The 24,744-nt window shown below is 42.6% G+C and overlaps 1 protein-coding gene and 1 long non-coding RNA gene across 2 annotated transcripts in view; one reads left to right on the top strand and one right to left on the bottom strand.

The window, feature by feature from the left end:
• Positions 1-8,022: 8,022 nt before the first annotated feature.
• The window catches only part of slc7a11 (solute carrier family 7 member 11), a 187,933-nt gene continuing 171,211 nt past the window's right edge, over positions 8,023-24,744 (top strand). Inside the window, exons 1-2 of the mRNA XM_033020694.1 lie at positions 8,023-8,670; positions 22,977-23,103. Coding sequence (XP_032876585.1) covers positions 8,397-8,670; positions 22,977-23,103 — 401 coding nt within the window. The 5' untranslated portion in view covers positions 8,023-8,396. The remainder of the gene's footprint in view (positions 8,671-22,976; positions 23,104-24,744) is intronic.
• LOC116973059 lies at positions 15,379-24,245 on the bottom strand. The gene is made up of 3 exons (XR_004411989.1): positions 24,016-24,245; positions 23,363-23,367; positions 15,379-15,392 (listed from the first exon to the last, which is right to left on the bottom strand). It is a non-coding gene; the product is annotated as an uncharacterized LOC116973059 (long non-coding RNA).

Below are 24,744 nucleotides of genomic sequence, written 5' to 3'. Positions count from 1 at the left end.
ATATATATATATATAGCTGCCGTGAAGAGAGAGTGGATGCTGGCGCGCTTTGGCTATATATATATATAACACACACATACATATGGACATATATAAATATATACACAAAAACAACAAACAAACAAACAATAAATGTGCCAAAAGTCAAACCCAGAGGTTTTTTTGTCAGTCTCCCTACCTGCTTCCACTACCTGCAACCTCCGGAAACCACCTGCAACCTCCGGGAACCGCACGGAAACCTTGGGTGGGGCGCAAAGTCTCCATATGTTTCCGTTCAGGTTTCCTAAGTGGTACAGGGGCATTAGTCTCTGTAGATCAGAGATTATTTGGAGGTTGTAGTGTTCAATTGCCTGATGGCTCCCCACACACTAGGGGATATTTACACAGTCCAATTAACCTACCAAACCCGCCCATCTTTAGGATGTGAGAGCAAACCTACTTTGTCACAGGAAGGACATGCAAACTTCTCTCGAACAGCACCCAAGGTCAGGATCTGGGTCTCTGGCACTGTGAGGCAGTGGCTCTACCAGCTGCACCACTGTGCTGTTTTTTTAACTTTAAATAGAACTGTGACAGAATTGGACACAGGTGGGAAAGGTGGTGCCCAAGGAAACATGGGCTTATTGTAGGAGGTGATGACATGGTGAAGGAAACTGGAGAAGAGTGGGAAGTTAGAAATAGGGTGAAAGTAAGCATTTAGTGAACATGATGAATGTTTTAAAGAGGCTGTTGATTTTGGGAAACTCAAAATATGGCACGGTGTCCAGGGAGAGGTAATTACATACAACAATAAAAATGGATAAATGTTACAAATGTACACAGTGAGCATGAGTTCTTCATTATAACTCAAAAACAAGTGCTCCGTGCCTTGTTTCCAATTGTGTATGCTGCTGGTGGGCACGGTATATTGTGTTTGATGCTCTATGCTATCCGTTCAAATCTAGCAACTCTATCAGCATCCTACACAAACATATTTGTTTCATCCAGTCCAAGTTGGCATAACCTACAAAAGGTAGAAAGAAGATACAAAATTAATTAATATTTGTATTGTATCTCCAAAGTGTTTTGCAATCTTGTTGATCATATTACCTCACATAACCTAGACATTTTAATTTTATTACCAAGAGGCTTAAATTTGTCAAATTTATATCTATAACACAGTTTAGTTGAAGACTATTCTCAAAAATAGCTCTTTGAGCCTAGGATGGAGGTTGAGGGAAGACCTGATAGAAGTATACAACATTATGAGTAAGATAGTTAGGATAAACAACCAGAGGGTGTAAATGTCCAGCAGCAGAGGTCTTAGCTATAAGATGAGAAGGGGAACATTTAAGGTTATGCAGGACAGGTTTTTACACAGAGAGTGGTGGGGGCCTGGAATGCATTGCCAGGGAAGGTGGTGGAGGCAGATACTGTATGAAAGTGGCATCTAAGAAGCTTTTAGATAGGCACATAGAACTGTAGGGAATAGAGGGATACGTATCATGCACAGGCAGATGAGATCAGTTTAATTAAACGTCATGTGTAGGAAAGAAATACAGATGCTGATTTAAATCGAAGGTAGACACAAAATGCTGCAGTAACTCTGCGGGACAGGCAACATCTCTGGAGAGAAAAAATCGGTGATGTTTCGAGCCCGAAACATCACCCATTCCTTCTCTTCAGAGATCATGTCTGTCCTGCTGAGTTACTCCAGCATTTTGTGTAGAAGTAGGCATCATGTTCAGCACAGACATTGTGGGTCACAGCCCCGGTTCCTGTGCTGTACTGTTCTATGTTTTGTTAATAATATTGGGTTAGGTCTTCAACGGAGCAATTATAGGTTGGGATCCCCCATGAAAGGCAACCATTTAGTCCCAGCAACCAATGTTGAATACTTATTTTTTTAATACTAGATCAGCAGTGATGTTCTGAACTAAGTTCAGTTTGGCTGCCCAAGGGGAGTTAAGTCACCCTGGGCTAATAAAGCTGGACATGAAAATGCTGACATATTCTTTTAATCTGTTTTTAATTGCTCTCTGCAGTTTTCATGTTACCTGCCTGAGGGGTGCATGACTGAGGCGTGCATGACAAATGTTGGCCAATTATCAACCGCAGTTGCAGAAAACATCTGTGCAGCAATACATGATAAGTTATACCATAAGTAGATATTTCAGACAATTATTGTTTTTTTTATCTGCCAAGTTGGTTTGGGATTCCATCCCAAATTGTTGAAAAAAGCATTTCTTTTGAAAAATAAAAATCTTGGGATTTCATGAATTCTACCGAATTTTGTGTTGTATAAGTGTGCTACCCATTACTAACTTTCGTAATAGTAAATCTCCAATAATAAGGCTCACCAGTTGCTTTATATTAGACATCAGCAAAGATAAATGCCATTGTGGGCATCCAATCATGACAAATGTTGTGCTGTGCTTTCTGTGTAATGCAAACTAAATTAGAGCCACAAATACAGGTGAAACACATTTAAGGAGAAATGTTAAGCAGATGCAAGGAAGAAAGCAATTGAGGGATGTGGGGGATGATGAGGCAATTAGACAAGGATCAAACGGCTGGTGCCTTTATAAAGAATGCATGAAACATATGACGCCTTTTGCTCTGACACACAAGAGGTGTGATGGCTCCATATTATGCAGCTTTCATGATTCCAGATGCAGACATTAATCAAATTATTAAAGATAGGTATATGGGAATAAAGCCAAGTGCAGCAAATGTACTTGTATCAACAGAAAATGAAATTGGGCCAGTCATAACAGGCAATGAATTCCAGAAATGTCCAAGGAAGAATCAGGAGATGGTTTCAATGTGAAGTATCATTACAAGGCAAATTGCCCAAAGCAAAAATCACAGAGCCTTTGAAATGGCACATGTATGATTCGGAGGAAGAGGATGAATGAATATAAAGAGTATATTGAGTCACATGGGGATTGAATCTTGAGGGGAATGTATTTGTCACAAATTCCCTTAAGGTCATGTAATTTAACAGTGATTGGGGAGAGATATGTTGCAATGTTATACCACTTTAAACAGCAGTAATAATAACCATATAACATATAACAATTACAGCACGGAAACAGGCCATCTCGGCCCTACAAGTCCGCGCCGAACAATTTTTTTCCCTTAGTCAAGGGAATTTACCTTGGTACTATGATAATAAACTAAACTGTAAATTGATAGAAGAGGTGTGTGTGTGTGTGTGTGTATGTGTGTGTGTCATCCTGAGGCTATGTGAATAAAAGATCCTCTACAAACCTATAATGGGCAAGGCTAACATTTTTTTCAAGTTTTGAGTTGAAGGTGATGATAATTTGACTTCACTCAATAGGTTGGTAATTCTCTGTAAGAAAAAAGAGTAAGCTAATTTATGTATAGATATTAATTTTCAGTGAGATATCAATGCATTTCAGTTAAATATGAAAAAGGCAAAAAATCACCACAAAAGGCCACCATGCTGGGGCATTGGTTGATCTGGAATTGAGACAGTCAAAGCATTATTACATTGCTTTAATGAAACATGTTGTTTAAAGGTCATCAACTTACTGGTAATTAATGATTAATGATAAGGACAAGAGAAAACAAATCTTGCCTTAATAAAACAGTATTAGCAACATGCCCATTCTACGTCATCATTTAAAAATCCTGTTGAAATCCTATAAATAGGCAGCCAAATGGTTTGCCAATCTGCAGGCACAACCTGAAGACCTGTGACAACATTCAAATCCATCAGTTGCTCCTTTTATGCATAAATCTGGGTCCAGATTGCATAAATTAACTCAAACATAAATGTGTAATTTCTACAGCGATGATCTTCAACATATACTGTAGATACTGAAGTCAGCTAAGCCAATTGCAGATGCAAGAAGAAAATGATATACGACAACTTTGTCCATGGCCAATCTAGCTTAAAATATTGTTAGTGCAATCAGGCTTGATTGTGTTCAACTAAAGCTTTTACTGGTTTAGATTTTAAACAAAGTTGATCGATTATAAAAGTTAAATTTACATATAATGTAATAATGTTTTCTTTTCTATAGGTGTGAGTGTTTAACAGTAGCTGTTTATGAAGTTATACAGGTGCAGAGCAGACCTGAACTACTATTCATCTCATTGGTGATCCTCGGACTATCCTTGATTGGACTTTGCTAGCTTTACCTTGCACTAGATGCTATTCCCTTCTATACACTTCGATTGTAATCATGTATTGTCCTTCGCAGATAGACACAAAATGCTGGAGTAACTCAGTGGGACAGGCAGCATCTCTGGAGAGAAAGAATGGGTGACATTTCGGGTCGAGACACTGCTTCAGTTCTTTTTTACATATGTATTGTTTTTCTACTGACTGGATGGAACGCAACAAATGTTTTTCGCTTTACCTTGGTACATGTGATAATAAACTAAACTGTAAATTGATAGAAGATGTGTGTGTGTGTGTGTGTCATCCTGAGGCTATGTGAATAAAAGATCCTCTACAAACCTATCCTTGCAGTACATCAGGTTGGCTGAATGGCAGAATGCAAAGAGTGGCAATAAAGAGGGATTTTTCTAATTGGCAGCCAATGACTAGTGGAGATCCGCAGGGCTCGGTGCTGGGGACGCTGCTCTTCACGTTGTATATTAAAGATTTGGAAGAGGGTATTGAAAGCTTTGAGGCCAAGTTTGCAGATGATACAACAATAGCTAGAGTGGCAGTTAGTGTAGAGAAAGCAGGGACTCTGCAGAAGAATTTGGATAGGTTGGGAGTGGGCAGAGAAGTGGCAGATGGAATATAGTGTAGCAAATTGTGGAAACATAGAAACATAGAAAATAGGTGCAGGAGGAGGCCATTTGGCCCATCGAGCCAGCACCGCCATTCCTTGTGATCATGGCTGATCGTCCCCTATCAATAACCAGTGCCTGCCTTCTCCTCATATCCCTGGTCATATCCCTCTGTGGCAGGGAATTCCACAAATTCACAACTGTCTGGGTGAAAAAAAAAATTCTCACCTCAGTCTTAAATGGCTTCCCCTTTATTCTAAGACTGTGGCCCCTGGTTCTGGACACTCCTGTTCTGGAGTCATGCATTTTGGTAGTAGGAATAAAGGTGTAGATTATTTTCTAAATGGGGAGGGAATCCAGAAATCAGAGGTGCAAAGGGACTTGGGAGTGCTGGTGCAGGTTTCCCAAAAAGTTAATCTGCAAGTCGAATTGGTAATAAAGCAAACACAACGCTAGCATTTATTTCGAGAGGGCTTGTATACAAAAACAGGGATGTAATGTTGAGGCTCCATAAGACGTTGGTCACGGTGCATTTCAAATATTGTGAGCAGTTTTGGACACTATATCTGAGTAAGGAATCTGCTGGCTCTGGAGAGGGTCCAGAGGTGGTTTACAAGAATAATCCCAGGAATGAGTAGACTGATGTATGATGAGCATTTGACGGCACTGGGCCTGGACTCACTGGAGTTTAGAAGAATGAGTGGGGACTTCATTGAAATGTACAGAATAGTGAAAGGTTTGGATAGCATGGATGTGGAGAGGATGTTCCCACTGGTGGGGGAATCTAGGACTAGCGGTCATAGCCTCAGAATTAAAGGACATTCTTTTAGGAAGATGAGGAGGAATTTCTTTAGTCAATGGGTGGTGAATCTGTGGAATTCTTTGTCACAGAAGACTGTGGAGGCCAAGTCAGTGAACATATTGAAGGCAGAGATAGATAGATTCTTGATTAGTACAGGTGTCAGAAGTGATGGGGAGAAACATACATAGAAACATAGAAAATAGGTGCAGGAGTAGGCTATTCGGCCCTTCGAGCCTGCACCGCCATTCAATATGATCATCGCTGATCATCCAACTCAGTATCCCGTACCTGCCTTCTCTCCATACCCCCTGATCCCTCTAGCCACAAGGGCCACATCTAACTCCTTCTTAAATATAGCCAATGAACTGGCCTCAACTACCTTCTGTGGCAGAGAGTTCCAGAGATTCACCACTCTCTGCGTGAAAAAAGTTTTTCTCATCTCGTTCCCCTCTATCCTTAAGCTGTGACCCTTTGTCCTGGACTTCCCCAACAGCGGGAACAATCTTCCTGCATCTAGCCTGTCCAATCCCTTAAGAATTTTGTAAGTTTCTATAAGATTTTGTAAGTTTCTATGTCAGGAGAATGGGGTTAGGAGGGAGAGATAGATCACCCATGATTGAATGGTGGATTAGACTTGATGGGCCAAAATACCTAATTCTGCTCCTAACACTTATGATCTTATGAACACCACCCTCTCACACTCCTACAACATAGATTTATGATAGGACCTCAGTAAACATAGAATACATTACATACCACGGAGACCCAAGTCTCGGGAAAGACAGCTAGGAATGGCTGAATTAAAGAAATGGGTACTTGAAGATCAAGAGATCATACTTTGTACAAAACTTACAGATCCACCAGGCAGCTTCTTAAAACTGAACTACCTCAGGCATGCACCTCAAGGCCCGAAAAGATACCATCGATCAAAATCTTTCAAAACTACTCTAAGAATAAGTGGACCAAACATATTGTCATCACTCAGGACAACGGCCAATATCTCAAACATTAAGGTCCAAACTGACTTAATTCACATCAAGTTGAGTCCATTAGAATGTCATTTATACTACATGTCTAACACAAGATTCCCAGAACAGCCATTATTTACCGAGTTCTGTCTGGGGATGCTATTAGCTAGTGGACATGGGAAAAGATTTAAGGAGGTGCTCAAAGCCTACTGGGAAAATACATCATCCCTGCTGGTTCTTGGGAACAATGGCCCATGGTCGTTCAAGGTGGAGAAGGAGCATACAGTATGGGTTTGAGATTCTCAATTCAATGCATCAGGAGCTCAAAGAAGATGGAGATATAAGAGACCACAGATACTGTCATATGGTGCAAAAAAAAAAAACTGCTGGAGGAGACAAGGAACTGCAGCTACTGCAATCTTGTGTCAAAATGAAAGTGCTGGAGTAACTCAGTGGGTCAGGCAGCATCTCCGGAGGACATGGATGGGTGACATTTTAGGTTGGGACCCTTCTTCAGTCTTCTGGGGAATGTCAAGTGATCAAGTAACATATGTTGAGGCAAAGAGATGGTCAACGTTTCGGGTCGTTCTGGATGCAGAGTCTTGATCCTTAATGTCAATCATCCCTTTTCCACCACAGATCCTGCCTGACCCACTGATTACCTCCAGAAGCTTGTTTCTTAGAGCACAAAGAAACCAATTGTAAATGGTGGAAGGAACTCACCACCACACAAACTACCTATCCACCTGTCCCAATAGGCCAAGGCCTCCCTATCCCATCTGTGGAAGATTCAATCATTCTCATTTAAACCTCATTATAAACTTCAGACGCCACAAGGCCAGAGTGGAAGCCACTCATCCTAGAAGCTATACTATCACCTCGGGAAGAGGAAGATCATGGGTTAAATTATGCATGGAGTCCCTAGAGACTGCAAACAAAATGGAGCATCTGCAAATAGCCCTGAGGTGTGACTCCTCTGTGTAGTCAGAAAAGGAAGGATTGAAGCCAAATAATGTACTTGAAAAAGTGACCAAAAAAGTTAGTCAAAGAAGCAGTCTTCCAGGAAGGATCGAAAAGGAGGAGAGAGGCTTTTGGAGAGAGGGAGAAGGTGATAAATGGTGCACAAAAAATTACCCTCCAATATGTGTGTAGGGAGTGATAGGGGATAAAGGGCAATTTTTGAATTGGAGAAAGTTACATGACAGGGAATGACAAGGGCTAAGAAATATTTCAACAAAGGAGTGACATTTTTCAATTGGAGTTGGCAGGATACTGAGAGCTAATGTAGGTCAGTGAAAATTTGGAAATGCACTGGCAATAATTGATGTGGGATCACATACTGTTTGGGTAGCTGGAGGTTGGAATAACTCTAACTTACATAAGTCAGAGATATGGGAAACAAGGCTGGATGTTTTTTAAACATGTTTGTAAGTATTGCTAAGCGAAGTATATATCCCCCCTCCCCCCCAAGCTGCGTGGGCACAATAACGTTCTCGGTAATTGTAACTCATTGTATTCTGGCTGATGCAACGCATCCTGAATGGTGACATCAATCAGACGTTTGTTTGCACGAAAGTAGGCGGAAGCCAAAGTGTGGCACTCAGGAGGAAGGCACATAGACTGATGTACACATCGGCTGATGCTGACACTTTCAGATGTACAGAGACGGTCACACGCATGCACGTGGGGCTCACACACACGCACACATAGGACGCGCAGATTATCAACAGTGAAATGAACAACGTTAGCAAGAAGTTAATTTAAGCCACGCACACCTGCCTTCATTCCTGCAGTACGGTATCCAGGACAGAGGGATCAGCGTCCTAGAGATCAAAGGAAAAGCCCGTAGAGTGAGTCAAGGTTACCGAAAGATGTCTACTAGTCCCGTACCGGTCATCTACGGGGGAGACGACTTCAACCCGGACACCTGTGGATCCAAGGCGGACTCACTGCAACCAAGTCAAAGCAGTGAGGAGACAGTGGTTTTGAAGAAGAAGGTGAATCTGTTGAGAGGCATATCCATTATAATCGGGACGATCATCGGCGCCGGGATCTTCATCTCTCCCAAGGGGATCCTGCAACACACCGGCACGGTGCCAATGGCCCTGGCGATGTGGGCTGCCTGCGGCATCCTGTCGCTGTTCGGTGAGTTATACTCCACTAACCAAACTTTTGCAGAGCTTACTCCAAACTTCTGTGCTCGCTCGCTCGCTCGCTCTTTGTGATTTTTTTTAAACTCGAGAAGGCTTGATCAGAGCTAGTGATGCTGAGATGTTATAGGAAGATCACCGGAGTCCCAAAAAGTTTGTGGATTGGCAGTGTGCCGCGATGTACGAACTGCAAAGCATCAGGCGTGAGCAATCTCCGCTTTGTTATAAGTCTGTGGCTCTTAACATTCCACCATAGGAAGAAAGTTAAGCGTCTGTGCCCTATAGTGATATTATGTTCAAACTTAAATGCGATAAACGTGTTGCATAGAATTCCAGAGATAAGGATGGCAGTAGCATTGTGTCGGAATTTTTAAGCATACATGCATTGTGCTGGTGATAAATACTTCTATCACACAATCTGACGGAGTTACAGAATGCATGGTTTCGACCCGAAACGTCGACAAATCATTTTCGACCTCACATGCCGCCCCTTCAAATAGTTGCTTACAATTTATCCGGGCTTGAAGAGGGTGGCACTGTTTTGAGGGCTCAGCTGTGAGTGTTGAGCACCCTAATGTTTCACAACCCCAATTTCACCTGGAATCACCCACCTGGAATGACCCATAGCAACTGGTGTTCTTTTACCCAGGTATGGACTCTGCAGGTGAGGTCCACGTGTGTCCCTGCGGAGATTACTACAGCTAATGTTCAATGGTTCAACGATTCTCTATTGTCACAAGTTTTAAAGAGAGAGTTAGATTTAGCTCTAAGGGCTAAGGGAATCAAGGGATGTGGGGGAAAAGCCGGAACGGGGTACTAAGACAGTCATTAACACAATTGTTCATACAATGCTGATCATGAAGGTTTTGCACAGTGTAATCTTCAATGTAAAAAGTAGTTATGATAGCTACTCAACTCGGACATTTGGTCTTTATGATTTAGGATTGCTGGTTAGGGTGACTGATTTTATTTTGAATCCTTTTGATTCCTCCAATTAATGTATTGGTCAACTGGAGCATGTACACTGCTGGGACATTGTGGGGAAGGGGGGCACTGATTTATGGGGAGAGGTGTTATTTGAAGTTTGAAGGAATCTTGACTTCTTATCCACTATAACTGATGAAAGAGCTCAAGGAAACCCAGAATTAAAATACTGTTGTTGGAGTAACTTGAAAGAGGCTATTTTGAATGAGGAAGTCCAGCAGTTAACTTATGCATGGGAAAATCTCACAAATATCCAATTAATAATCATCAAAGTTTCTGTTTATGGCCAAGGCATTTTTAACTCTTTAGTAAACTGTTCAAGTTGTCAATAACTTGCTGTTACATATGTTACATAATGTAAGGTGTTAAACAATTCCATAAGTCATAGGAGCAGAATTCGGTCCATTGAGTTTACTCAATCATGGCTCATCTATCTTTCCCTCTCAAGTCCATTCTACTGCCTTCTCCCCATAATCTTTGACATGTTACCCATTTTTCCCTTTACTATCGATCAATTAAATTAGAGGTACAGCATGGAAACAGACCCTTCAGCCTACCAGGTTCCCGCTGACCACCAGTCACCCTTTCACACAAGTTGTATGTTATCCATCCCACTGTGTCACCCAGTTCTTACACATTTGGGGCAATTTTGCAGAGGCCAATTAACTTACAAACCTGGGGTACACAAAATTGCTGGAGGAACTCAGCGGGTGCAGCAGCATCTATGGAGCGAAGGAAATAGGCGACGTTTCGGGCCGAAACCCTTCTTCAGACTGATGGGGGGTGGGGAAAGAAAGAAGGAAAAAGGGGAAGAGGAGGAGCCCGAGGGCGGGCGGATGGGAGGGTGGGAGGAGACAGCTAGAGGGTGAAGGAAGGGGAGGGGACAGCACAGGCTAGCCAAATTGGGGGAATTCAATGTTGATGCCATAGGGGCGCAAGGACCCCAGACGGAATATGAGGTGCTGTTCCTCCAATTTCCGCTGTTGCTCACTCTGGCAATGGAGGAGACCCAGGACAGAGAGGTCGGATTGGGAATGGGAGGGGGAGTTGAAGTGCTGAGCCACCGGGAGGTCATGTAGGTTAAGGCGGACTGAGCGGAGGTGTTCGGCGAAACGGTCGCCCAACCTACGCTTGGTCTCACCGATGTAAATTAGCTGACATCTAGAGCAGCGGATGCAGTAGATGAGGTTGGAGGAGATACAGGTGAACCTTTGTCGCACCTGGAACGACTGCTTGGGACCTTGAATGGAGTCGAGGGGGGAGGTGAAGGGACAGGTGTTGCATTTCTTGCGGTTGCAACGGAAAGTGCCCGGGGATGGGGTGGTGCGGGAGGGAAGGGAAGAATTGACGAGGGAGTTGCGGAGGGAGCGGTCTTTGTGGAAGGCAGACATGGGGGGAGATGGGAAGATGTGGCGAGTGGTGGGGTCACGTTGGAGGTGGCGGAAATGGCGGAGGATTATGTGTTGTATTAGCCGGCTGGTGGGGTGAAAGGTGAGGACCAGAGGGACTCTGCCCTTGTTGCGTGTGCGGGGATGGGGAGAGAGAGCAGTGTTGCGGGGTATGGATGAGACCCTGGTGTGAGCCTCATCTATGGTGGCGGAGGGGAATCCCCGTTCCCTGAAGAACGAGGACATTTCCGATGCCCTGGTATGAAATGTCTCATCCTGGGAACAGATGCGGCGTAGGCGGAGGAATTGGGAGTAAGGGATGGAGTCTTTACAGGGGGCAGGGTGGGAAGACGTGTAGTCCAGATAGCCATGTGAGTCAGTGGGTTTATAATGTATGTCGGTCAGGAGTCTGTCCCCTGCGATGGAGATGGTGAGGTCAAGGAATGGTAGGGAAGTGTCGGAAATCGTCCAGGTGTATTGGAGTGCCGGATGGAAGTTGGTGGTGAAGTGGATGAAGTCAGTCAGTTGTGTGTGGGTGCAGGAGGTGGCACCAAAGCAGTCGTCTGCTTTGGTGCCACCTCCTGCACCCACACACAACTGACTGACTTCATCCACTTCACCACCAACTTCCATCCGGCACTCCAATACACCTGGACGATTTCCGACACTTCCCTACCATTCCTTGACCTCACCATCTCCATCGCAGGGGACAGACTCCTGACCGACATACATTATAAACCCACTGACTCACATGGCTATCTGGACTACACGTCTTCCCACCCTGCCCCCTGTAAAGACTCCATCCCTTACTCCCAATTCCTCCGCCTACGCCGCATCTGTTCCCAGGATGAGACATTTCATACCAGGGCATCGGAAATGTCCTCGTTCTTCAGGGAACGGGGATTCCCCTCCGCCACCATAGATGAGGCTCACACCAGGGTCTCATCCATACCCCGCAACACTGCTCTCTCTCCCCATCCCCGCACACGCAACAAGGGCAGAGTCCCTCTGGTCCTCACCTTTCACCCCACCAGCCGGCAAATACAACACATAATCCTCCGCCATTTCCGCCACCTCCAACGTGACCCCACCACTCGCCACATCTTCCCATCTCCCCCCATGTCTGCCTTCCGCAAAGACCGCTCCCTCCGCAACTCCCTCGTCAATTCTTCCCTTCCCTCCCGCACCACCCCCACCCCCGGCCCTTTCCGTTGCAACCGCAAGAAATGCAACACCTGTCCCATCACCACCCCCCTCGACTCCATTCAAGGTCCCAAGCAGTCGTTCCAGGTGCGACAAAGGTTCACCTGTATCTCCTCCAACCTCATCTACTGCATCCGCTGCTCTAGATGTCAGCTAATTTACATCGGTGAGACCAAGCGTAGGTTGGGCGACCGTTTCGCCGAACACCTCCGCTCGGTCCGCCTTAACCTACATGACCTCCCGGTGGCTCAGCACTTCAACTCCCCCTCCCATTCCCAATCCGACCTCTCTGTCCTGGGTCTCCTCCATTGCCAGAGTGAGCAACAGCGGAAATTGGAGGAACAGCACCTCATATTCCGTCTGGGGTCCTTGCGCCCCTATGGCATCAACATTGAATTCCCCCAATTTGGCTAGCCTGTGCTGTCCCCTCCCCTTCCTTCACCCTCTAGCTGTCTCCTCCCACCCTCCCATCCGCCCGCCCTCGGGCTCCTCCTCTTCCCCTTTTTCCTTCTTTCTTTCCCCACCCCCCATCAGTCTGAAGAAGGGTTTCGGCCCGAAACGTCGCCTATTTCCTTCGCTCCATAGATGCTGCTGCACCCGCTGAGTTCCTCCAGCAATTTTGTGTACCTTCGATATTCCAGCATCTGCAGTTCCCTTTTGGACAGCTTACAAACCTGCATGTTTTTGGGATATGGGAGGAGATTGGAACACTGATTGGAAACCCACATGCTCACAGGGAGAAGTGCAAATTATGCATGAAATGGCACCCAAGGGCAGGATTGAACTCGGGGGCAAGGTGCGAGGAGGCAAGAGTTTTACCAGCTGCGCCACTGTACCACTTAGCACATTTGCGTAAAATGGGAACTGCATCTGCGTGTGGTGATCTGCCATTAAAATGAAAATCGATTTAAATTGCATTGTGCAATATAAATAACAGACATTTCGTGCTAGTTAAATAAATAATGTAAGATCTTCAAATGTCTTATGCATGTTTTAATCAGCTTGTTTGTATTAGGCTTTGCAGTTTCATACCAATGATCCTGAATGTGTCAAATCATTTTGCACATTTGTTCTTTACCGCATTTTTAATTCGTTTTTTTTTCTTTGCTGGATCTACCCAGAAAATGTAAACAAAAAAGTGTTGGAGCTTTAAACATGTCTCAACAAATTATTCATAACAACATTATAATTTTGTTTGTGGCAGATATATCCTAGTTTTTGCTGCAACTTTAATGTCATGCAGATTTTCTTCTCATGATGATTCTTTGCTGGGAAAGGTAAACAAATATAATGGAAACAAAGTCATAATTTAGTTGCGTTTAGTTTTGAGATAGAGTGTGGCAACAAGCCCTTCAGTCCACAGAGACTGCGCAAACTAGCGATCACCCATACACTAGTTCTATCCTACACACCAGGGCAAATTTACAGAAGACCTTGCAAGTCGTTGGAATGTGGGAGGAAACCTGAGACCCGGAGGAAACCCACATGGCCGCAGGGAGAATGACAAACTCCGTACAGACAGCACCTGTAGTCAAGATCAAACACGGGTCTCTGGTGGTGTAAGGCAGTATCTCTATTGCTGCCTAATGAGTCACTCTCAGTCTGAAGAAGGGTCGTGATCTGAAACGTCACTTATCTATGCTTTCCAAGGATGCTGCCTGACCTACTGAGATACTCCAGTACTGTGTCTATTTTCGTAAACCAGCATCTGCCGTTCCTTGTTTCTTCATAGTGATAACTAATAGACTTGCCACCGGTCAAGGATGGCATCAAAGGACATTCTGCACCAATGTTTTCAACAGAACCAACCAACCTTGTGGTGTTTAATTGTGATACTTGCCATTCCAAAGCAATTTTCCAATATAATTTGTTAGACCATCCTATTTCCTCTTATTTGCTCTTATCTGTCATCCAATGCATTCATCACTTTAGAACTTAGCAGTTAATGCTTATAATTAAAATCTCCATACTTCCTCTTGCACACCGCTGAATGTTTTATCTTCATTGTGTAACAGAAGAGGCTGAAATTAGATGTGAATGGAAGTCACGAATCATAGAAGGTTCACCAGACTGATTCCTGGGATGTCAGGACTTTCATATGAAGAAAGACTGGATAGACTCGGCTTGTACTCGCTAGAATTTAGGAGATTGAGGGGGGATCTTATAGAAACCTACAAAATTCTTAAGGGGTTGGACAGGCTAGATGCAGGAAGATTGTTCCCGATGTTGGGGAAGTCCAGGACAAGGGGTCACAGCTTAAGGATATCCTTTAGGACCGAGATGAGAAAAACATTTTTCACACAGAGAGGTGAATCTCTGGAACAGAAGGTAGTTGGGGCCAGTTCATTGGCTATATTTAAGAGGGAGTTAGATGTGGCCCTTGATCATATTGAATGGCGGTGCAGGCTCGAAGGGCCGAATGGCCTACTCCTGCACCTATTTTCTATGTTTCTATATTTCTATGTTTCTAAATCCACAGGCGAGGGACAGGGTGGTTATTAGACTGTGTCTGCATTGATGACTTATGTCCTCTACATTGATGCTGAACATGCAGTGGGGATCATTTGGCTCTTCAATGTGCATATTTGAATTGAGTGTGGTAGCTGTCCAACCGTACAGTATAAGTTGCAATTCCTGTTAAGGCAAGTAATTTATTAATTTATATTAGGCATAATCAGGTCCACTGGGATTGTGGTCAAAACAATATTACATTTGTACAGTTGGAGTGGCAAAAAAAATCGAACGTCAACTTTCTGAAGAATTTAGGAGCAACAATCATTTACATCAGATTTAATTATGTCTTATCTGCTAAAAATACCTGTTTATAAGGTTATTTACAATATTGTTTACAATATTGTCTAGTCACTCCTTTAATGCATCAGAAGCAGCATATTATGCTTCTTCACAACCACAATGCATCCTAATCAATTAGAGCCATTTACAGCCACTTGTGGTATTATGCAACTTGCGGTTTTGGGAAAACGTGCAGTTAGCTCCAAACAACAGCAATATGAAAAATGCCCGATAATTTGATTTAGATTTGTTTATTGAGAGGTAAATATTATTGAGAATACTGAGGATAACGATATTTTGATATAACATACAGAGCCTTGGTTTAACACACAATTCAAAATACGTTTTTCTGACTGTGCTTCATCATCATGGGTTATGGGGAGAAGGCAGGAGAATTGGGTTAGGGTGGGAGAGATAGATCAGCCATGATTGAATGGCGGGGTAGACCTGATGGGCTGAATGTCCTAATTCTGCTCCTATCACCTTATGTCATGACCATATCAGTATTTTATTGAAATATTTACTTTTTCAAGAGGGAGTTGGGTTTAGCTCTCTGGGCTCAAGGGAATCAAGGGCTCAAAGGAATCAAGGGATATGGGGAAAAAGCACGTACTGGTTACTGATTTTAGATGATCAGCCATGATTTTATTGAATGGTGGTGCTGGCTCGAAGGTCCGAATGGCCTACTCCTGCACCTATTTTTCTGTGTTTCTTTGTTTCTATGTCTATGACAATAAAACATCTTGACACTGGACTTTTGATGAGTACTGCACTGAAAGTCCACCCTAGATACTTGTGCTCAAGCCTCTAAGGTGTAATGTAAACGTATAATATTCTGCCCTAAGATGTGAATGCTATTAAATTGAACCTCAACAGTTTGAAGCATGTATTTCAATAGCAATGGATTTTAAAGCGAGAATCCAACTGAGAGTTTTAGTTGCACAACAAAATTAAAGGTAAAACTGGGAGTTAGTTGACAGATATAAATCACTGACTCATCCAAGAGTTAAAAAAAAAATAAATGTAGCAAAAATCGCATAAGATGTTATTCATCATGTGTCACCAATTTCATTTTTTAATAACAAGTTGTGACAAATCAAGTAATCAAAGGATATGCTGCATGCAGTGATACCAGATGATTTGTTTTAGTTTTCTTAATCTTGTATAAATACGGTCATATCTACTGAGAATAAGTCATGGATTTTTACATCCACCTGAGATTGCACACGAGACAGAGGTTTGGAACCTCTGATTGTGCAGCATACTCTTAATACAGGGTTGATGTAGTAGCCTGGAATTGGAGCTCAATTTTTTAACGTGGAGCTTGAAACTATAACCTCCAGTCTGAGTGTGTAGGAAGGATCTGCAGATGATGGTTTAGACTGATGATAGACACAAAAAGCTGAAGTAACTCAGTGGGGACAGGCAACAACTCCGGAGAGAAGGAATGGGTGCTGCCTGTCTCGCTGAGTTACTTCAACTTTTTGTGTCTACTCTTAGTCTGAATTGAAGAGGTCACCAATGTGAGCCACAGAAGTATTGAAGTACACGGCTTTCAATGATTAGATTAAAAATCCTTAAAGATTGTAATTTGTTGACCTCTGCGTCTCGAGTGTGAACCAGGAGCTGTCTTCAAGTGTATCTTTTGTGAATGCAAGTGAATCTCACTACAGTGTTACATGCCATGACTCAGCATATTATCAACTCGGATGACAAAATGTGACAAGGGAAATATTCAATGAAAGCACAGTCTAAGTCATTTAACATAACAAGAGATATCCATTCCTTAATTGATAAGGGAGCTTTGTGCGTGGTTTAATTTAGTTTAGAGATACAGCACAGAAACAGGCTCTTTGGGCCACTGAGTCCGCACCGATCAGCGATACCTGCAAATTAGCACTAGCCTACACAAACAAGGGACAATTTACACATACACCAAACCAATTAACCTACGAACCTGTACATATTTGGAGTGTGGGAGGAAACCGAAGATCTCGGAGAAAACCCATGCGATCACGGGGAGAATGTACAAACTCCGTACAGACAGCACCCATAGTTGGGATCGAACCCAGGTCTCTGGCACTGCAAGCGCTGTAAGGCAACAATTCTACCGCTTAGTCACCATGGTCTCATGCAATGTCATGTCACAACTGCATGTCACAACTGCACAAATGCACTAATGCATTTCGTTGTCTCTGTACTGTACACTGACAATGACAATTAAAATTGAATCTGAATCTGAACTGTCCAAGTCATTGGTGACACCACATCATTTGGAGTACTGTATGCAGTTCTGATCACCAAGCTTTAGGAAGTATATTGTTAAGCTGAAAAGGGTGCGAAAAGATTCATGAGGATGTTACCAGGACTGAATGGCTGGGAAGGCTGGATTATTTTCAATGGCCGGAGCATTGGAGGTTGAGGTGTGACCATATAGAAGTACGTAGAATCATGATGGCGTACATAAGGTTAATGATCACAGTTTCCCCCCCCCCCCAGAATTATAGTCTAAAACTAGAGGCCGTACATTTAAACTGAGAGTATAACCTGAGGAGCAAGTATTCTACACAGTGGGTGGTAGGTATTGTATATGGGACGGGCTGGTAGAGAAAGCTGTATAGACGAATACAATTACAACAATTTAAAGACATTTAGGGTATGAAAGGGATATGCACCACACCCAGGTAAATAGGACCGGCCCAGAAGGCAGCTTAATCAGCATGGATGTGTTCAGTCGAAGCTACATAACTCTGATTCTGTGATTAATACTAAATAGTAAGATCAAACTATTAATCTGTATGTGGCGAATGCCTTTTTTTGTAATGTTCTCATTAAAGTAATTCAGAGCATTGAACTTGCTGGAAATGTAGGTGGTTGTGGAGAAATTAATGTAATTATGGATGCTGAATTAAATTAGAATTCATCCTTAAGTACAATAACTCATTTTTTATCATGCTGATTTTCCAGTAAACCAGTAGGTTCAATGAACTCATTACAAGCTACTTTACTATTTTGCCCAGCTTACAAGAAATAGACAAATAGTCAGGACATAACCAGAATGCTCAGTCACACAAATACAGGTGCCATTTTGTAGTGGCTCATAAAACAAAAGACGAGTTAGTGATTTAGATTTTCATTTATTTTTAGTGGGTAATTCAGAGAAATGCCCTGGTTTTATCAGGTATATTGCAAGATGCAAATTCTATGGGGTGGCCTTTTCAACTGCAGAAATTACAAAATGGTTCCAACTGATTATCATCCTTTTAAATTATTTGAATGGCGTGCTCTTGAAATCATAGTTTTGAAACTAGGTATTTACTTTGAAACTGAAGCTGATATTATGAACATTATCATCAATTCAATTCTAGGTATGTCCAGGCTGAAACATTGGGCAGCAATAGAGTTGCTGCCTTACAGCGCCAGAGGCCCTGGTTCAATCCTGACTACGGTTGCTGCCTGTACGGAGTTTGTACATTCTCCCCGTGACTGCGTTGGTTTTCTTTGAGAGCTACGGTTTCCTCCCTCACTCAAAGACGTACAAGTTTGTAGATTAATTGGCTTGGTAAAATTGTAAAATTATCCTTAGTGCACATTGGATAATGTCAGTGTGCAGGGATCACTGGTCGACGCGGACTTGGTAGGCTGAAACGCCTTTTTCCACACCGTATCTAAACTAACATAAACCACTATAACAATGCAGGAATGTCTGTTTGATGTTCTTCCATTATAGCCATTTTAAGGATGGCACAGTGGCTCAGCTGAAGTGGCACAGAAGAACAAATCTGACCACATAATGAACTGCAGAGGAAGAGTTTTGCTTCAAATGTAACCAGATAAGACTGAAAAACTTGTAGTAATGTAACAACCTTAATTACCTTAAGCTGTCCAAAATGGTTCACAGGCAAAGGATTTGTTTTTAATTTTAATGCAGAGAAACACAGCAGCCAATTTGTCCACAGCAAGTCGGAGCTAAATGTATAGGAACTGCTGATGCTGGTTTACACTAAAGATAGACACAAAATGCTGGAGTAACTTATTGGGTCAGGCAGCATCTCTGGAGAAAAGGAATTGGTGACGTTTCAGGTTGAGACCCTTCTTCAGATTAAGAGTCAGGGGAGAGGGAAACTCGAGATATGAAAAGGTTCAGCACAAATCAGAGCCAGCGTGGTGCCCACAGTGGTCCATTGTTGGCTGTGGAAGAGGTGATAACGAAGGGATATATAGATGCAAACAGTGGAACTATCAGGATGACTAGGGTGGTGGAAGGGTGGAGAGAGAGGGAATGCAAGGGTTACTTGAAATTAGTGAAATCAATATCCATACCGCTGGGTGAAGCTGACACCTTTTCCCTGTGACCTTGTGAATTTCCTACAGCTGGTCCGGTTTCCTCCCACATCCCAAAGACGTGCAGGCTTGTGGAACCATTCTACATTTAATGTCAACTTCTGCTTTGATCTGTATTTTCACACAATACCCCTCCATAGCTCTAGACTCCCTCTCCCCTGATTCTCAATCTGAAGAAGGGTCTTGATCCGAAAACATCATCTGTTCCTTCTCTCCAGAGATGCTGCCTGTCCCACTGAGTTACTCCAGCATTTCGTGTTTATCTTCAGTGTAAACCAGCATCTGCTGCTCCTTCATACACAGGCTTGTGTTAATTGGCCACTGTAAATTACCCATAGTATATTAGGGGGGATACAAATGTGGGATAACATAGAACATAGAACTAATGTGAACACATAATGGTTGCCGTGGACATGGTGGTTAGAAAGGCCTATTTCCATGCTGTGCCTTTCAATCATTCACTCAATGTGATTGTATAAGAGAGACTGCAGAAGAAATTCGAAAATTACAGTTGTGAGAGAAAATTGGATGAGCTAGAGTTTTTTGAAAGAGGGTGGGGAAAGACAACTTTGGTAACCAATATTATGAGAGGACTATGTAGAAAATATAAGATCTATACACCCGAGCAGATGGATAAAGCATCCAAGGTCAGAGATTTAAAGGAATGTATGATGGATGTGATAAGGAAAACATTTTTTCACCCGGAGAAGAGTAGGGACATAGAACTCACTGCCTGGAGGTGTGATGGAGGCAGAAATTTGAATCACACAAGCAATACTTAGATGTGTACTTAAAGAGCCATGGCTGCAGTTATGAATCATGTTGGTTACATTTCTCTTTTTTAACAGCAGAGCAGTGATGAGCCACATGGCCTCCAGTATATCATAAATCTCTCTGATCCTATGAAATATGACATGTACATGAAATCTATACTGCTATCTGCCACCCCAGTTGAAGACCTTCAACTCAAAAGTACTTTGAGATGAAAAGAGTAAACTTTTCTGGTAAAACAATTTTGAATGATACTTTATTATCACAGTGAAATTCTTTGTTTTGCATAAACACACATGTGCAAACAGTCGCCACATGTAGGGCACCAACAAAGTTACAAAGTACACCATTTAGTCCCCAATGGTCTCGGTGGGCCAAAAGGTTTGTTTCGTTGCTGTATCTCTAAATTAACTAAATTAAATCACTTGCCAAAAATACATTTCTGATCTTCTGCTTAGCTACGAACCACCCAGACCTCTCAGATCGTCTGAAACAGGTCTGCTCTGTGTCCCCAGAGTCAGAACTAAACATGGAGAGGCAGCATTTAGTTTTTATGCACCACATATCTGGAACAAACTTCCAGAAAACTGCAGGTCTGCTGCAACTCTCAGCTCTTTTAAATCTAAACTGAAGACTTTTCTGTTTGCTGCTGCCTTTCAGTAAACAATACAATTTATTAATTACCTATACTGCATTGTAACTTCTATTCCTGGTTTTATTCTATTTTAAATATTTTATTTGATTGCTTTTAATTTTGTAATTATTTTATCTGAATAATCTAATAATCGTTTTACATCTAAATGTCATATTATGTGTGTTTCTTTCCAATGCTTTTAATGTTTTATGTAAAGCACTTTGAATTACCTTGTTGTTGAAAGGTGCTATACAAATAAACTTGCATTGCCTTGCCAGGCTTACTCCACCCATCTGCTAATCAAGTCCCTCTCCTGTATCCACCAAACTTGCCAGTGCTTGCCCAACCCCTGCCTCTGTTTGCATCTTTCTCCCCACTATATCAGTTCGAAGAAGAATCCTGACATGAAATGTTTGTTATACCCATTACCTCCACAGATACTGACTTGCTCCAGCGGCATGTTTTTGTTCAAGGTTTCAACCCTTGCAGTTTCCTGTGTTTCCGAGTTCATGATGGTGACACATTTCAGCAAAATTCAGGAGTGCATTTAGTTACTCTTGTAGTTTGAAATGACCTTATGTTCTCTCAGTCCTTTAGAACTTACGCTCTCTCAGAAATCATTTCCAATATTATAGGTAAAAACAGGTGCGCATTGTAATACTTCCAATCCATTCTGAGTCCATGTTATATGACTGGCATTGACAAATTAACACCCTCAATATTTTGAATTTTATAATACGTTACCAACCAGATTGTTAGTTTTGTGGCTTAATACCCATTAATGTTGAGAAATGAAATCTAGTAAAATTCAACAGCCATCAGAAATATTTGCAGGATGTGTATACGCAGTCATTAATAAATTCTGCAGGTGATGCGCCAGTATTCAATAGTGAGAAGGAAACCTGCTGCCATTTTTAACTTTGGCTTCTGTTGGGGATATATGGCAGAGCTGATCAGTCACTCATTATAGACTCTGCCCAAGCTAATTCATTTTAAATGAACAAAGATTGAGGTTATCCTTCCAAAACCTCTTCTATCAAAATGTGAAGTGGCTGCTTCAAATAAGGACATACCCTCATGTAGCACACTCTTCATGCTGCTGGCAAAGGTGTTTTCTCTCAAACATCAAGTATTATTCATCAATTCCTAAATTTTATTTTCTAATTTTCATCCCTATATTTGTGTGAGACTTAACAATGAATTTCAGTTGGTGATTTTAACATATGGCACAACGGTTTAATTCCATCCACCATTTGCAGTTCCTTTCATTTCCAGCATCTGCAGTTCCTTGTGTATCTCTGTCTAATTCTACCTTTACCCCAAAGTCCACAACCATATATTACCAGCAGAATTTACTGTTGCAGCTTTGAATGATCATCATGTGTTGAGATGTGTTAAAGGGACTGGAACATTACATTGTAATCATTGTATGTTTGCCTCTAAATCAGCAGATTATAAATTACATGCAGCACATGAATTCATAATCTAGGCTAACACCTAATGTAATATTGACTCGGCAATGGATTGCAGAAGGCATGCATGGCATATAAATAGAACCCTGTAAGTAATTCAGATGGTCATAATAGATGCTATGGCAGATATTTGGATGAAGAGACTTCCCTGAGTCAATGCCCATCCCAAAACAGATGATCTTGGTTCATCTCATTGCTGTTCATGGGCACTTGCTGTACACAGATGGGCTGCAGGAAATTAATTATCAATGAGGTTCTCTAAAAATCCCAGTGCTACTTAATGCACGGATCCTTTTCATATACACTAAGTTTTTTCTTGCAATATGGTGTGTCACTTTAATATTGCAATATTTTTCTCTATCTTGTAGAAATTATATGCAATATATGAGTACCAGTAATTTAGAAATGATTGATGCTTTTGTGTCTTGTCTGACTCTACGTGGCTCTGTGCTGCAGCAAAGTAGGTTTTCATTGTACAAGTAATTCACCATGCTTGTGCATACAACAATAAACTTGAGTGACTTGACCCGAGCCAACTTACACTCCACCCCACTTCCAACCATGGCAGAAATAATTGAAAATTAATTTCATTGGAAAGACTAAGAAAGTACCAGATACCAGAAATTAATCTTTATTCATTTATGAATATATTAAGGATGACTTTTTGGGAAGTGACATTGTTTTTATTCCTCTGCTCTTTTTTTGTTATCAGGAGCACTGTCATATGCTGAACTTGGAACAAGTATACCTAAATCGGGTGCTCATTACACGTATATCCTGGAAGCCTTTGGTCCACTGTCTGCTTTTGTTAGAGTCTGGGTGGAACTGATCATCATAAGGTGAGTAGAATTCTGAAGCCTTATTGCTTACAGGCAGGCAGGTGCATCTGTGTACCACGTGCATCATTACAGAGTTGGAAGAGACTTCAGGTGCTGAAATCTGGAGCAGAATAAGCTGAACTCAGCTGGTCAAACAGCATCTGGAGAGGCAAAAGAACCATTGTCATTTTGGGTCAAGACTCTGCATAAGAACGGGTGCAGGACTAGAGTCCTCTTGCAGGCGCTTGACCCGAAGGATCGAGCATCCCTTTGGTTCCACAGATGCTGCCTGACCCGCTAAATTCCTCCAGCAGTTCGGTCTGTACTCAGTTGTTGCTTGTGTTTTCTTTAGATTTGATTGGAAATCTGAACCCATCACATCTAAACAGATTTCAATAATCTATTTCTTCAAAGTCTGAAGAAGGGTTTTGCCCCGAAACGTCGCCTATCTCTTTCGCTCCATAGATGCTGCTGCACCCGCTGAGTTTCTCCAGCATTTTTGTGTACTTTCAAGAATCTATGATCATTTCAATGATTAACCTTTCCTTCAAAAATATGTTGGAGGCAATATGAAGAGTGGCGTTATCTACGCTTTTTCTTGATTTCTTGGATTTGTTGCTGTCATGTATAAATCTGCTTTTGTGCATTTCTGGTTAAGGCAGCAAGAAATCACATGGTGTATTTTCACAATATGCACTTTGGCCTAAATCTCTCCACATGATCCCCCTGGTTTTTGCTGCCAACAGAAGAGTGAAAGTACAATAGAATTTCAAGGTACACAAAATTGCTGGGGAAACTCAGCGGGTGCAACAGCATCTTTGGAGTGAAGGAAATAGGCGACGTTTCGGGCCGAAACCCTTCTTCAGAGTTTCAAGGACTTGGTTTTATAATGATCCTCGTATCAAGGCTGATTAGCTTGAGTCACATTTCAACTACAGGTGCACAACCTTTTATCCGAAAGCCTTGGGACTAGACACTTTTCATAATTCGGAATTTTTTGGCTTTCGGAATGGAAGATTTTTAGCGTAGATTTTAACGGCTGGCTCAGTGGTAGAGTGCTCGGCTCATATCCGCAAGGTTGCGAGTTTGCGCCTCAATCCCGGCAGTCACTCGATCGCGAGTTTGAGTCTTCAATGTAGTTTTTTCTTGCAGAATAGGAGAGAATAGGGAGGGTTAGGCTGGGATCATTCTCTGCGAGATGATCTTAGTGTGGGAGACAAGTGTAGGAGAGGTGTACTGACTGTGTGGGCAGAACTTTGGAAGTGATTGCCCACCATTCTCAAAAGCCGCTGTGTCTCCCTGTCCCTCCAACTCCAGTGGAATCCGCTTCCCGATGGGCCGCTACGGCGACAAGTGACAGTTCGCCCACAGCCCGAGCTGCGCCACCCCAAGAACAAGACGTACCTCTGCCCCTACGGGGAGCGTGTTCCTCTGGAGTTGGAGTGGGGCTGGGCTGGACTTGCTGATCTGGGATTTCCATGCTTGTAGTGGGCCTGGGGGTCGGTGTCCCGATGAAGGGGCGCAGCTCGGGCTGTGGGCGAACTGCCACTTGGCCCCGTAGTGGCCCATCGGGGAGCGGCTTCTGGTGGTCCTGACGTCTCCGGCCAGTTTGCAGTTTTCCTCTGGAGTTGGAACGGGGCTGGGCTGCTGCTGGCTGTGGGT

This window comes from Amblyraja radiata, chromosome 1 (genome assembly GCF_010909765.2).
Source record: "Amblyraja radiata isolate CabotCenter1 chromosome 1, sAmbRad1.1.pri, whole genome shotgun sequence".
NCBI lineage: Eukaryota > Metazoa > Chordata > Chondrichthyes > Rajiformes > Rajidae > Amblyraja > Amblyraja radiata.
The sequence above is the reverse complement of the archived record's forward strand: the minus strand, read 5'-3'. Positions and strand labels throughout refer to the sequence as shown.